The 15,292-nt window shown below is 48.3% G+C and overlaps 5 protein-coding genes across 5 annotated transcripts; 3 read left to right on the top strand and 2 right to left on the bottom strand.

Moving 5' to 3' along the window:
* Positions 1 to 638: 638 nt before the first annotated feature.
* On the top strand, positions 639 to 3,861 carry TRUGW13939_05739 (uncharacterized protein; the record flags this gene model as incomplete). Its single annotated transcript, XM_035488899.1, has 6 exons — positions 639 to 863; positions 919 to 1,044; positions 1,099 to 1,230; positions 1,286 to 1,834; positions 1,884 to 2,067; positions 2,114 to 3,861. 6 exons carry the CDS (start codon positions 639 to 641, stop codon positions 3,859 to 3,861), a joined length of 2,964 nt encoding a protein of 987 aa, XP_035344792.1.
* A 147-nt stretch (positions 3,862 to 4,008) lies between these two features.
* TRUGW13939_05738 (uncharacterized protein) lies at positions 4,009 to 5,307 on the bottom strand (the record flags this gene model as incomplete). Its single annotated transcript, XM_035488898.1, has 4 exons — positions 4,009 to 4,448; positions 4,548 to 4,807; positions 4,883 to 4,993; positions 5,231 to 5,307. 4 exons carry the CDS (start codon positions 5,305 to 5,307, stop codon positions 4,009 to 4,011), a joined length of 888 nt encoding a protein of 295 aa, XP_035344791.1.
* An 827-nt stretch (positions 5,308 to 6,134) lies between these two features.
* Positions 6,135 to 9,167, bottom strand: TRUGW13939_05737 (uncharacterized protein; the record flags this gene model as incomplete). Its single annotated transcript, XM_035488897.1, has 1 exon — positions 6,135 to 9,167. The coding sequence occupies one exon, from the start codon at positions 9,165 to 9,167 to the stop codon at positions 6,135 to 6,137; it is 3,033 nt and encodes a 1,010-aa protein (XP_035344790.1).
* A 1,687-nt stretch (positions 9,168 to 10,854) lies between these two features.
* On the top strand, positions 10,855 to 11,159 carry TRUGW13939_05736 (uncharacterized protein; the record flags this gene model as incomplete). The annotated part of the gene is made up of 2 exons (XM_035488896.1): positions 10,855 to 11,018; positions 11,069 to 11,159. The coding sequence occupies 2 exons, from the start codon at positions 10,855 to 10,857 to the stop codon at positions 11,157 to 11,159; spliced, it is 255 nt and encodes an 84-aa protein (XP_035344789.1).
* A 1,757-nt stretch (positions 11,160 to 12,916) lies between these two features.
* Positions 12,917 to 15,178, top strand: TRUGW13939_05735 (uncharacterized protein; the record flags this gene model as incomplete). Its single annotated transcript, XM_035488895.1, has 2 exons — positions 12,917 to 13,281; positions 13,330 to 15,178. 2 exons carry the CDS (start codon positions 12,917 to 12,919, stop codon positions 15,176 to 15,178), a joined length of 2,214 nt encoding a protein of 737 aa, XP_035344788.1.
* Positions 15,179 to 15,292: the final 114 nt, after the last annotated feature.

Below are 15,292 nucleotides of genomic sequence, written 5' to 3'. Positions count from 1 at the left end.
GCCCCTGCGACGCCGCCTGTAGCTCGTCTTTGCTGCAAGTCCAGGCAAGTCTCCTGTTTTCTTCCACTTTGCTTTCCTCTCTTGCTTCCTAGTGTGCAAGTCCAGTTCCTGCAACAGTTTCTCTGCCCGTCTCTTGAACTTTACAGATTAATCGCCTGCATCTTCACCGCCTCGTGTCATCATCACTTGAGCCGAGCTGACGAGCTGATCCAACAGGCCTCTGTACAGCCTGAAAAAACCGAAACAGGCGATGCCTTTGCTCCGAGGTGAGTCGAGTTTGTTTAACGCGTCGAAGCTTGGAACAGCAAGAATGAGTGAGCATGTTTGTGTCGACGTTGATGAAAGGCGACGCCTCACTGCACCGCCACACATGCCCGCACCGCCACAGTTGCGTCTTCCCAAGGAAAGAGCGGTGGGGCAGACGGCCGGGCCAATCACGTCTCGCAGCAGGCATCTTGCATCATTTGCAGCTGTTTCTTTTCTGTCTCTATCCATTTTCTCCTCCCTTGTCTCTTGTCTCTTGTCTCTTGTCTTTGCGTGTGCTCAACGAATATCAATTGATATTCAGTATACATCATTCGCATCGTTGTGTCTGAATATTGATCCGTGCTAATATTTTCCGCGGCCACTGCCGCACGATGCATCCCGAAGCAGGTGATTCAGATGACCCTTCAGACAATGAGTCGCCCCTGTCTCTGTCCCCCAGCAATGCCTCGGGCGGACAACTGCAGTCTTTTCCAGAGCAGCCAAGCATGCAGAACGACTGCGCCATCGGCCATCGTGTGCAGGCAAGCCGCTCCATCCTGGCCTTGGCCTTGGACGAGGACTTTGTTTTTGCCGGCCTCCAAGGCGGTGACATAGTGGTGCGTACTCCCTTTTATCGGTAGCTTTAAGGCATATACTAAAACATGAAAACAGGCATGGTCTCTGGACACATACGAACTAGCATTGTCCATCCGTGCTCATGAGGAGAGTGTTCTCGGACTGTTCCTCTCGGATGACGGAACTTTGCTCTTCTCCAGTGGTGGAGACTCTGTGGTAAACGTATGTTACTCATATGTCAGATCTCAGAGAAAACCAGCTGATCAATTGCTCTAGGTCTGGTCTACCGCTACTTTTGATAGAGTGTACTCTATCCACTCATATCATGATGTCGGGGACATCTTTGCGGTCGTATATTCCCGCGACCTCAACACTGTGTTTTGCGGTGGGCAGAATACTAGTTTGCAGGTATAGTGCTTCGAATATCCAATTCTAAGCTCCGGTGGCTGATGAGAAATTCAAGTGGTGCAATCTATCAACTGATGAGGTTGCCACAGTGACGAGGCATCCCTCCAAACTCAGACATCGATTCTTTGATTCACGAGGCCCTGGCGGTAGTATTAACCCACGATCAGAAGATTCTGCTAGCCAAAGCCCAGCCAGCCATGGCGGCAAGGCCCTGACCTTCAAACGTGATCATCACAGGCTATTTGCCCACCACGGCTACGTCTATTCGATGATTCTCGTCCGTGGATTGGTAGAGTCTGCGCCATCCGAAGAAGTGCTACTAACCGGCTCCGGAGACGGTTCCGTGAAGTTGTGGCGCCTTAGCAACGACGAAAACGGAGCTCCGGTTCAATTGGCCAAATTGAACAACGGCAGCGATGCTGTTCTATCGCTCGCTGTAGAGGGGCCTTTATTGTACTGTGGTCTGGCCGGTGGTGCACTCAATATTTGGAATCTAGACTCACAGCAGCTTGTCAAGCAAATCGCTGAATATCGTGGAGACCTTTGGGCAATCGATATCATCAAAGGCATTGCAATTGGTGGAGACTCACACGGTGTCGTGAAGGTACGCCAAAAGGAAAGTTGAGATTGAGAGCCATCACTGACGAGAATAGAAATTCAATTCCAATTTCGAGGAGGTTGGGTCTTGGACGGCGCATGAAGGCACAATGCTTGCCTCTGCTGCCGGGTTTTTTCGAAACCGGCGTATCTACGCTACCGGTGGAAACGACAATACGGTTGCTATTTGGGATCTAACCGGGCATCCAGAGAAGACGGAGATCCAACCCATTGGCAATGGTAAGCTCGTTATTTTCTGGCCGAAGTTGTGACTAACACAGTATAGATGAAATGCTCAATACACTGGCGAAATTCGTTTCTTACAGGACAATCTCGTCAAGTCCGAAATTCCTTGTTGATTGCAACCAAGGAGCTGCGTTCCTCCGCCGTCACTGTGCCTATCTAGGCGCAAAAGCCAAGTTGTTGACTACGGGGACTGACACTAACCCGGTTGTCTACGCAAGGTTCTCGGCATCCTCGCCGGGATCAGACGTCAAAACTCTTCTCTTTTATGGACATTACGACATTGTCGGGGCCGATACCAATAGAGCAAAGTGGAGAACAGATCCTTTCCAACTCAGCTCCGTTGATGGGTTCTTGTATGGGCGAGGAGTCTCTGATAATAAGGGTCCCATTTTGGCAGCTCTATATGCTGCTGCTGATCTTGTCAGACGCAAAGCCCTCGACTGTGATGTTGTCTTTTTGATCGAAGGAGAAGAAGAGTCGGGATCACAGGGCTTTCAAACAGTAGTACGCGAAAACAAGGATTTGATTGGAGATGTGGATTGGATCCTACTTGCAAACAGCTACTGGCTGGACGACCATATCCCGTGTTTGACATATGGCCTCCGCGGCGTGGTGCATGCTAACCTGATTGTTGCCAGCGATCATCCTGATCTCCACAGTGGTATCGATGGAAGTGCTTTATTAGATGAACCACTCAAGGATTTATCTCTCCTTCTGTCGACACTGGCTGGGCGCAAAGGTCATATCAACTTGCCCGGTTTCTACGACAGTGTACCAAAATTGACAAAGGCAGAAGAAGAGAGATACGAGGCCATCGCGGCCGCACTTCTTCCGTTGCACCCTGAGATTGCAGATCGCGATGCATTCACCAAGTCGTTGATGTACCGATGGCGGGAGCCATCACTGACGATCCACTCTATGGAGGTTCCAAACAACAAAAATTCAGGGACAACGATATATCGCCGGGCCAAGGCGAGTGTATCGGTGCGAATTGTGCCCAACCAAAACGCAGACGAAATTGCATCGGCTTTGACGGTCTTTGCCCAAGAACAGTTTGATCTGCTGGAATCGCAAAACGAGCTCACGGTTGAAATTACGGGCAAGTCGGATCCGTGGCTGGGTGATCCGGATAATGAGATATTCGGGGCTCTATCAGAAGCCATTTCGGCCGCATGGACACGGGACCTTGATAGTAAGAGATACGGCCTGCCATTGTCTCAATCAAAAACGGGTGGTTTACCTGTCCGGTCTGAATTGTACCGGACCGACTCCAACGACAGCGTGGCATCGCACATTGACCGTATTATCTCATCATCTACGACGACGTCAAAAACAAGGGCGTTTAGAAAACAGAGCACGTCCAACATGACAGCAGTGCCAACTTCGTCGACGCTGACTAATAGCACGTCAAGCAATGGGCTCGCAAATGAGGAAAACCACAGCGACCATGACTTGTCCACATCGCCTTCAGCTGCATCAACATCTGACCCTCGTTCCACACAGAATACATCACAACACACCCCCAAACCAGGCCACCTCTCTTCGACATCTCAATCACCGTCCCGGGCGGGGGACTTGCCTGTCGGTCCTCTCTATATCCGCGAGGGCGGCTCTATTCCCACGATTCGCTTTCTGGAAAAGGAGTTTTCGGCGCCGGCAGCCAACCTGCCGTGCGGCCAAGCTAGCGACCATGCGCATTTGGATAATGAGCGACTGAGAGTTGTTAATTTTTACAAGAGCCGCGAAATTTTTCGTCGTGTGTTTGAGAAGCTTCCCCAAAGGGGGTAGCCGGTGTTTACTGTATTCTATGTACTTATACAATAGTCAGAATGCAACATTCCCGTTGCCCAAATTCATTGCTATGAGAACTCTCGATGGCACCTCCATATAATATGTAAACGTATCATCCAGTTGGTCTGGTGTAGGTTAAAAACATCATTGCTCAGGCATCTTCGCTATGACAACTCCTATGGCCCCATGAATCACCAACCCCTGAGCGTACGTTTCCTTGACCGCAGCCACATGTGCCTCCACCTCCTTATCAATAACCTCCTCATTAGCCGTAGCACCGGCATTGCGCATCTTCACACTCCTCATCAGCGGCACTGTAGCATTAAGAATCCACTGACGCGTCGTCTCGTCCAGCTCCGGATGCGCGTTTGTGTTGTAGTAGTCTGTCTGCACCTGCACCAGTCCTGCATCTCTGGCGCCTGCGGCCACGGCCTCGGGCACATGCGCACTGGATCCTAGGGCAACCTGGGCGTTTATGAGATAGTGCATTGTCTGCATGCCCGGTGTCGAGTCCCATTTGGGATCGGATGTGGTGAGGAATGAGCCCATGTCGAGGTCTTCCCACTGCAGATAGCCGCCGGGTTCTACCAGATCCTGTCAATCTCTCTCTCTTTTTTCTCTCTCTTTTCTCTTACATGTTCATGAAGGGGGCAAGTATGGAGAGGATAGAGGAGGGCACTTACTCAAAAGAGGCTTCAAATTCGCGACAATTAGTTTAAAATTCGCGCCCTTGATGGCTGCGACCAGCAGTCGCACATGCACCAGATCATATCGGCCGTGATGCTCAACTGGGAACGGTTTGAGACAGTCTTGCAGCGAGAAGCTGGCGTTGACGTCGGCGGGGAACTGTGCATCGGAGATGTCGAAGCCGTGGTACACGCGCGGCTGTGTGGGTGTTGGGTGTGTAGAGTCGAGGTATTGTTTGAGTTCGCGGAGCCAGATTCTTTTTTTTTTCTTATTAGCAACTTTTTTTTAAAAAAAAAAAAGGCGTGAAGGGTAGAGAGAGGTATGTGTATACCCAGTCCCAGTGGCTACATCCGCGACGGAAAAGATCTTATCCTGAGGAATGGCCTTGTGCAAGAGACTGCCGCCGCAGATGCGCACGATGAATTCGTGCTGATTGTCGAGGCTTATAGAGAGAAAGAGTTAGCTTTTTTGTCGAATTGTATATAATTGGGGTGTTTTTGTATGTATCGGGATGGATGCCGATCGCAGGGATTCGTGCAGGGATTATGCATCATCCATGCACAATACAATAATCCCGCCTGGGGCCCAGAATAGTAACAACTTTGCGTATTTGAAGGGCAGGATAAACGCAATAAATGATTATGACTTATCAAAAAAGAGAGAAAGAGAGTATACACACCGTTTCGTCTCGACAGAGTCGCGCTCGAGCAGGTAGTAATTATCCTCGGTGGCGGCCTGGGCCGCTGCGGTTGTCATGGTCGTCGATGATGATCGATAATGCTTTTAAAGGTTTTAATTAATGCGATACACACACAAGGTGGTGTGAACAAGTTATTTATGAGTGTTTATCTCTCTCGACCGATATCAAGTAAGTAAGTGAGGAGAAGACAGCCGGGGAGATGGATGAGGGGTGGAATCCTAATTAAGTTCACTGGATGACACTAATAATCAAAGAAGTCCCTCTTGACATTTGTTCGTCTAAACCTCTCTCTCTCTCTCTCTCTCTCTCTGTTTTTGTTATCAATAAACATCCAATCTTCACGGATTGGCCGGTATTTACGGTGGGACCTAGTACCCTGCATGGGGGGTTTATCTCGTATTATTATATTCATGATTATTCTTGTTATTCCCATTAACGATTTAATCCTATTCCGGCATGATCCCCAGCGCATCTGCTGTCGCCGGGGAGTTAGCAAAAACCAAAATGTCGGTCAGTCAAGCTGGCTTCAATGGCCTGTCGGCACCGTTTTGGGAACCGGGTCAACTTTTTTTTTTTAACTAGTTTTGTATTCTTCTGTTCATCTTCTTTGTTTAAGCTTCTTTGTTCCGCTGTCTAGAGCGAAACATATCGTTATTTCCGTGCATATATCCATCAATTGATACGCGTACCACCAGAAGTCGGTGGGTGTTCTCTCAATGCCAACAGAACAATTGACATCAATTGATGCAGTGACTAATTATAACTTGAATCATTAGCTCAGACTAGAAGATCAACCAGGTAAGTCATTAGCATATTTACATATGTACATATAGAAAAAACGACCAAAGTGCTCTAGATGCTATGTACGCAACATAAATGCACACTACCAAATCCGCTTTGCCGCCATTTCATACCGCATCACGCTCTCAAAACTCGTTGTGCTAATGTCCTTCGCCGCCGCATTATTGTCACGGTCTTTCAGTTTGCGCAGGCCGTCGGGGTCATCCACGTAGATCCACCGTCGCTTGTCGTCGTCGACTTCGACTACCGCCCAGCCGCCATACCGTCGGGCGCCTTCGACGACGAAGCCCTGGCCAGATGGTGCTTGCTGTTTTTGTTGTTGCGAGGTCTGTGCCACCGACGAAGAAGAGGAAAGCTTGGCCTGGTTTTGTTCGCGTTCTTGCTTTTGCTCGCGTTCTTTCATTGATCTGTATCGGGAATGGGAAAATGACAAGAGTATGATGCCCAGAAGTAGTTTGAGAGTGAGCAGGATGAGGTAGCCTGTGATAACGAGGACAATGGTGAAAAAGGTCACCGACTGCACCGGTGATGGCACCGCGTTTTCTACCACGGTGTTGACCATCCGAGAAAGCCAGTCAAGAGAGCTCGACATCATCGTGTGCATCGTGAACGGCACCGGAGATGCCGATGGGTGCGGTAGATTAGAGTAGTGCTCGTGGATGGCGGTCAAGGATGCGCTGTGCGAGGTAGAAGATACGGGGGAAGGGAGCAATGCTTGCAGGAACATCTGGTAAGTCTGAACGGAAACCCGGAAAAATAGACACGCCATGGGGATCACTGCTAGACCAAGTCTTTTGGTCAGATTCTGGTCCGCAAAGGCGTTTGTGTAATAGTCCTTGGCCAGCACGTCCAGAAATCGCCCGTAAATCACTGGTCGCGTATTGTTGAACTTGTTGATGTAGGCATGCTTGAGCCAGTCGACCATCATCTCCGAGCCAAGCACAATCAAAAATGGCCCCAGTACTTGGGCCAGATGCGTTAACAGCGAGTTGGCACCGCCCGTCAAAGAAGTAAACACCGTCGACGGCAGAAAGGTAAACGACTGAGGGAGAATCGAAGTAGAGGAACGCACTGTTGTCGTGCTATTCGTAAACGATGTAGCCTGGTTTGTCAACCCCGAGCCCACGGTAAACCACGATGTAAATGCCCCCGTTTCGACTATGTTGCGAGATGCAATGATGGTCAGCATGAGCCAGAGCTGAAAGCGCTCGACCACGTCCGCGCATGTTAGTTGAAAGAGGTTCTCTTTTTCAAACTTCTTGAACACGGTTGATTTGATCTCGACGAATTGGTTGGACAGTAGAAGCGTGATTAGCGCATTTGAATACGAGTTCACTGCTACGTTGAGTGTTATGACTTGGTAGAAGAGAGCTGTCGCATGCAGCGTCGTATATGCAAGCGCGAGTATGAAGAGCCAGAACGGACGAACGACCTTGCTTCGTCCGTCTGGCTTTCTTTCTAGTGCTTCACGAGAAAATAAGCATTCGAGAACATCCTGTCCAATGGCCGAAAGCAGCCGATCACCAACTTCAAGAACATTGTAAATGACATAGAGCTTGATGGCATTTTGCCCTCGAATCCAATGGTACATTCGACTAGCGTCAAAGTATGAGAGTATGACACAAGTGCAGATCATGAGCAGCCCTTTGAGAATATCAGCCTTGTCGTCGGGCTCCAGTGCTGACGGAACGGACTTTTGTCGTCGGTGTTTGCCAAATTTCCGCCATCTGCTGCCTTCGGCTCGGAAACTTGTATCCAAGTCGGGTTTTCCGTTCAAAGAGCCGTTACTTGACACATTCGGATGGTCTGAAGAGTGTTTTGTACTTGACGATTTGCGCTCAGTGTCTTTTTGTCGCCGTCGCCATACCCGAACAACGCCTTTCCTGACAAAATCACTGACAAACTGAGCTTCTGAAGCTACGGTGTTCATCCATGATGATATCAGAATATAAAGTGCCTTAATAAACCGAAGCGGGAGGATTGTAAACGAAAATAGCCACGAGTCTAAACATGCCAGAGCCCCGAACCACAATACTTGCTCAAGTGCGGGTGGAAGTAAAAGAAAATTCAAGAGCCGTTCAATTTTAACCCGAGATGACTCATATGGAAACTCGGCATTCTTTGAACGATGAATATAAAGCGGCGATGGCGGCAATGAGGACAGCTCTAGCTGGAGATATGTAGGAACGGAACGAGGAGGTAGAGGAATTGACTGAGGCATAGGCGAAGGGTTAGGATCCCGGAGGTCGGCAGGTTTGATATTGTTCGGGGTGGGAAGATCGACATGATTGGGCGTATTTTTCGGCTTCATTCTCGCTCCCATACGTTGTTCATCGCTGATTGAATTGCGTCGTGGAGCAACGGGACTAGAAACTATTCGGGATGCGAGTGGCCGTTGTCGAATTGGAGCAGACATGGGTGCATCCTCATCAGTAACGAGAAAGCTCGGGGGGTCGTCCAGATGAATCCCCTTCGAGTTGTGTCTCTGATAGAAGCTGCCGCTGATAGATCTCATAAACTCGGCTTTATTTCTCGCCTTGGCCAAAGCCTCGTCCATCGACGACAGTGTTCGAGGGGCCGATGCGACGTCATCTTCTTCATCGACTATTTCCGGGATTTTATGAATCGGGATGGATTCGGGGGAAGACATGAGCGTGTCTATTTGAGACGGAGAGAGCTTCAACACCTTTTCCTTTTCCTTTTCCTGTTTCCGTTGGCGGGGAGAAGACGTTCTTCGATGGTCGCCCGCAGAAGAAGAATCTCTTTCAAGTAATGTCGTCCCGTTTGTATCACTGACTAAGATTCCCAGTCCATGCGCGACAGTTCCTCGAGTCGTCCGATCACTCCCATTGCTACCGCTACTGCCGTTCACCGCCCCGTTGCTCAGACCGTTTTTCTGCAGCGACGGCGCTAATTTATCCCATTCCTGTTGGGCCTCCGATGGATCTTGGGCCTTTTTCGCTGTCTCCTCCCCGTTGGATGTCGAGAGAGGCCCGTTGGGTCCTGGTCCCAAATCCGCCAGCGCGGATCTAGACGGAACCCGGCTGTCCTTCAAATCGGGTGCATCTTCACTCGGTGTTCTAGTACTCGTCTTGGTGTCCACAGCTGGCGCCATGGTATTTTCTCTTATTGGCCGGCCCCGGAGCGTCGCATGGCGTATCGTTTCGAGCAACTGTTGCTTCGACTTGCAAGGGATCGAGTGGCGGTATAGTTGGTGTTGGGCGTTGGATAGTCGTCAATGGGTAGCGCGCGAGAACTGTGCGAGTCGACAGAAGAAATCCCAAAGATTATCAGTGTCTCATGACAGCTCTAATGCATATATACAATGACGAGGTATCCAGCGATGGGTCTGGCATGCTCGGAGATAAGTCGTCTGCTTCGGAGCGACGTTTCCATTCTGCCAGATGGCATCGTCTCCGCCTTCCAGAACGGGCTAGTCTTGGTCAGGCTTATCAACACATACATTTCCGAGAGCTGTTTGGATGAAGTTGATACTAAATATATATATTTATTATCTATTTTATTTTATAATTTTACTCCTAGATTTTTATTTCGAAAAGCGGACTCAAGACGAGAGGCTGCTGCAGGCCCGGAAGGGGCTCAATGACGAGCGAAAAGAACTAAGAAGACCTTAGAGCATGGAAATTCTTAGTCTAGATAGGGACGCCATTTCTCAGAACCGTCGTAAGGAGATCAGATTGTCACCATAGATCGTTCATGTCGAATTGATCTCTGACTGTGAATAGAGAAATGCCTAATTTAGACTAGCCTTGTATTTCAAAACGGGAACCTTTCCAAAACAAGTTAGTAGATTTGGCTAGTAAAAACAACAAGGTTGAGCAACACTCTATACAAATTATATATTACTATATAAAAGTGCTCAAAATAATTTCATCTAACAGTAGTAAGATAGAATATAATAGAAAGAGGTAGAGAGCTCCACCATGAAAATTCTTTGTTCCTCTTCTCTCTCTCCTCTCTACCTTTTCCTATCTTCCTATCTCCATGTCATTTCATCTTTCCAAAGAGGGGCACTATTTAGCATACGTCATGTATGCTGTGGTGGAGCGAAACAAGGAATCCGGCGACGGTGTATTCAAAAATCGGCCTCTACGCAGTAGGGAACCGGAGATGCTGATCTGGGGAGCGCTGAAAGTAGTGCAGCACCTTCACGCGCCATCGCAGATCAACAACGCAAGTGGTGGCAAGGCATTGATGGACGGCTCGGCAGACAGATCGAAGACGAAAAATCGAGATACAACAGGGACTCCTCGCACCAAAAAAAAAAAAAAAAAAACTCTCAAGAAAAATTTGTCAGAAGATGTTGCATCAAGGAATGGGAGAAATGATGACATCGGTGATGAGGCAGGACAAGAGGGGCATTTCGATTTTTCTCAGCCCGAACCCACGCCCCACGATATTGAGCTTGCAGAGGAGATTAACAATCTTTTGGACAAAACTCTGTAGGTATGCGCTCAAAACATATCACCCTGCCTTAGTTTACATAGTAACTAATTCCGTGCAGAAAAGCAAGCTTAAAAGATATGTCTAGCCTCATCTATTCTCTGGATTCTCCGAACTAGTCATTTCTCTCTTGGCTATCCAGATGCAAATTAATGACCTCGAAAGACTGGATACATGTGGCTAAAATGGAGCTGTCAGATTTTTATAACCACCACACCAAAAAGGGGACCCTTATTGGGGATTCTGTAGGTGATAGTCTTATCCGGTTGACAGGACCTTGACAGAACCGAATCTCAAATATCAACTTTACGCTTACTTTTTCCTTCTTTTACTTCAAGATGCCTGGGCTGGGAGAGGCCCTTGCTTTTCTCCATGAGCTTCGACAAAACCTCCGCGACCAACGCGACCAGCGAAAGCTGGAGAGGGCGATGAAAATCGTCCGAGATGCGGAGGAACGCCTGCAAAAGAAGGACACAAAACCCAATGGAATAATTCAACAGAGGTAAGTTGCTCTATAGTTCTTAATAGTTATGTTTAAACTTGGATTTTTAGGAAATTCCTACTCGGAATATCTGGACAACATTATGCGCAATATTTCCTCAATTTCCGGAAAACTCGCCTCAGCATGTATCACACCGCGTAGCCGGTCTACAACCGGCTGGAGACAAACACATCGAACTCCAGAACACGCGACTACTCCCAGAGACTCCGACTCTGAAGAAGACGACAGCACCCCCAGGTCAGACTCCAACATCTGTATTCAGGTACCATGGAAGCAAGACGAACTCGGATACTTCCATTCAGACTTGAAAAACAGGGATTGTACTGGTAAAGGCTCCATTATTAACCATTTGAAAAGCAAACCTGCTACAGAGACATTCTGCTTTCCATGGATAACGCAACATCAGAGACCAAGTTTCGAGAAAAAGAACTTATCCGCTCTCAAATCCAAAGATCTCTGAAGTGAGCAGCGCTACAATGGTATATAGCCGAACTCACAGGACTTGAAAAGGATACACTGGGGGAGTACTGTTTAAAGCGTGGATGGTTCAAACATCTGAAGAAGCGTCTTAACACTAGTCCCATGCAAACAATAAACGCCATGAATAACATAAAATTTCGGCCGGACGAAGTACTTACAGAAGCCTGAAGTGGTCTGGTTTTTTTTTAATCGAAAATTATCCGACAGACCAAATTTATAACCCCTCGCCTAATCGGACGCAAGCTCTAATGAGAGAGACGTTACTATGCAAGGTATTTGATGGTGGATTGATTCAGGAAGATTGTGAGTGGAGCAATGCGCAAGAGGATAATAAGCGGATTCTATACTTACAGAGGTATTGATAACATTTCTCTGGTCCTCATGTCTTCTTTGAAGAAGAAATAACATATTTTCATAAGCGGTATTAGTTAGGATTGTATCAACTAGATTACCAGAATATCCACAAAAGTGACTGTGAAAATGACATACATATGTACTGCCCACCAACTAGCGTCAAATAACAGGATCTTGAACTGTCAACTGGTGACTAGCCTCCTTTCTCAAAGAGAATGTTGGTTGGAAATAAACATTTGATGCAAACCATTGAGGGGTCCATATAATTGATGTCGCTTGATGGTCAAGTGGTGTATTTCAATTTGTTAGAAAACAAAATATGAATTGATGTGCATTATCTAGACGTAATTAAATTTTATATATTTGTTTTTTTTTTGGCATACAGCGTGAGGAACATGTAGAGCTACAGCAACGGTCGTACGCACTGCTATTAGTCGGCAGAGAGCCACTGCAAGCCGCGCATTAGCAGGAATGCATGTCATCCTGCAGGGTCTCGGAATTAATTTTAATACTATAGAAATACCCAATAGATCAGATTAGAAAACTGCCTCGGCTGTTTGTTACTCAGCGAGTATAAGCGGGCCGCCTGGTCCGTGCATTATCCGATAGGATATTCCCGGCAATTTTTCCAACATTTGCGAGTTCACCTCCTCAAACATCGAACACACCCAACACGCATATCGAGGAAACGGGATCTCACGGCTTCCAATTTCCCAAGCCAGCGCCTGCAAACCCACCCGTATCCGATGGATGATATTATCAGGCGGCCATCAGACCGGCGGGCCTCCGCCAACCGCGAGTTCCAGCGCGCGTACAAGGCGTGCTTGTCCTGCAGGCAAAAGAAGGCAAAGTGCGATCTAGGAATTGCCGGCCCCCCGTGCGCTAGATGTCGGAGAGAGCAAAGACGGTGTGTTTTTAGCGAGAAGCGGTCGTGGGCCAGGCGCCCGAAAGATGATATCGATACGGGCTTGTCCAGCCACACTCTACATGCATCACAGTCACAGCGGTTGGTATTTTGTGGATACAATTGTAGGGAGGAAAAATAAACTGATTTTATTTTTGTCATGTTTTTCAGACCGCACGTTGATGCTTCATCCGTCTCCAATGGGTTGACAAGCTCCTTGATGAGAAACGTCGTGTCCAGCGGCAACGACGCACTCAACCTGCTCTTCGAGGCTGCAGCACACACCAGTTCGAAGAATGACGATCTGGGTCCGGACACGCAGTCTAATACACAGCCTAGCTATGGAGTGCCTGAAACGCAGTATGAGACAAACCCCAAAGCTACAGCAATTGGCACAAGCCCGGCCGCTCCATCGCCAGTAGAGTTATCCAACAGCGACCAAAACTCACTGAGCGTTTGGGAATCATGTCGTTTTGTGAAAATGGGATGGTTTACGGCAAAAGAAGCGGTTTCTTTTGTCGACCTGTGAGTTTCTTTTTCGAGAGGAGACCGAACCTCGGCTGACAAGGACAGGTTTTTCGAACACTTATCTCCCCTATCTCCAATCCTTACAGACTTTTACCGTAGGCATGAGAATCACTATATCCTAGTCACTCATGAGCCGTTTCTATGCTGTACGATCCTGATGGTTTCATCTCGGTACCATGTCCTCCCCGGAATAGGGGGAGCCTCGAGAAGTTTCTTCATTCATCACAGACTATGGCAACATTGCCAAAACCTAATCATGCGTCTTATGCTTGGTCAGGAGCGATCTTCATCTTCAAAGTTCAACACTCGGACTCTAGGCACAATAGAAGCTTTGCTGCTAATATCAGAATGGCATCCCCGCTCGTTACATTTCCCTCCTGAAAACGACGGCTGGGACTCGGACATGACCATTGGCATCCAGGACGCGATGATGACAAGTCCAAACGAGTCCGAATCGTCGTCATCAAACCAATGGCTCCAAGATGTGATTGAGCCGGCACGGCGCTCAGATCGCATGTCTTGGATGCTACTCGGATCTGCATTCTCGCTCGCCCACGAACTTGGCGTTTTCGAGACCGAGGAACGCTCGCAACCGTCGTCTGACAGCACCGTGCCAGCTCTGGAAGTGCATAACAAACTCCGTAAACAACGCGTGCAGCAACTGCTCTACATCTACATCAACCAACTCTCCTCACGCATCGGATGCATGTCCCTGATGCCGCAGAACCTGAACCGCGTGATCAACGGCCACAACTCCTCCTCCCCTCTTTCCAGCTCACCCGAAGACGTCAGGACTGAATGGACCACTTTTATGGAGTCATGGATGGACCTCACCAAACTTACCAAATCTGTTAATGATATGCTTTTTCCCTCGGCCTCATTTGCCAAGCAGCAGTTGCATAGCGGTCGATATATTGCATTGCTGGACCACTTTCGTCCGCTGCTGACCCAGTGGCGGAACCGACACCTGGACTCGCCCATCGGACTGACGACAAATTTCTACAGCATCCTCCATATCGAATACCACTATGTCCGAGTATATACGCACTCGTTTGGCATGCAAGCCGTGGTCGAACGCGCCCTAGCCAACAACACTCTTAATAATAACAATAATACTAATAACAACAACAATAATAACAATAATAGCCCCGAAATTACCCTCGACCCAATCGACTACGAATTCATCCAAGAAGTCATCGACGGCTCCTGCCAAATACTGAAAAAGGTCATCGACCTCGCCCACACCGACAAGCTGCGCTTCTCGCCCGTGCGCATCTTTCTGCGTGTCACCAGCTCATCGATTTTTCTTTTGAAGGCACTGAGTCTTGGTGTTCGCCATGCCAAACTTCAGGAGTCGCTGGACGTGCTTGATCGTAGTATTCAGGCTCTGAGATCGAATATCTTGGATGATGTGCATCTGGCCTCGCGATATGCGATTTTGCTCGAGGTGCATGTGTCGCGGTTGCGCAGGAATCTTGTAGCTTCGTCTTCGTCGATTTCGAAAATGGGTGCTGTTTCTTCTTCTTCTGCTACTACGATCGATAGTAGTAATGCTGGCGGTGGCGCTACTGCTTATACTACCGCTGCTGCTGCTGCTGGATTTGGATTACCGCCCACAGTCTCAAATAGCCAAGCCACCACACGCCCATCCTCAACGCAATCCTTTTTGAGAGGAGGTCAGGGGGAAGAGCGTGAGAGTGATGAGCTGATGACACCGGTATCTGCAGCACCATCGCTGGTAAACGAAAGTGGTGGTACTGGCGTGATTACTGACGACGAGTGGATGTTTTCTTTACCGTTTGATCCCTCCATGGCTCCCTTTGGGCCTGGCGGTGGGCAGTTATCTGGGTTTGATGGGGGCACGTTGGACTTTCTATGGAATCTACCGGGATAGATCTTGCTTTTTACGTACACGAAAGAGTTTTTGATAGTATATGTACTGTAAATTAAAACACATGATATGTATATACCGTCTTTAGTAATAATCTTCTTTCTCGTGGGTAGAAAG

This window comes from Talaromyces rugulosus, chromosome III, assembly GCF_013368755.1.
Source record: "Talaromyces rugulosus chromosome III, complete sequence".
Lineage (NCBI taxonomy): Eukaryota > Fungi > Ascomycota > Eurotiomycetes > Eurotiales > Trichocomaceae > Talaromyces > Talaromyces rugulosus.
This window is presented reverse-complemented; position numbering and strand designations above follow the sequence as displayed.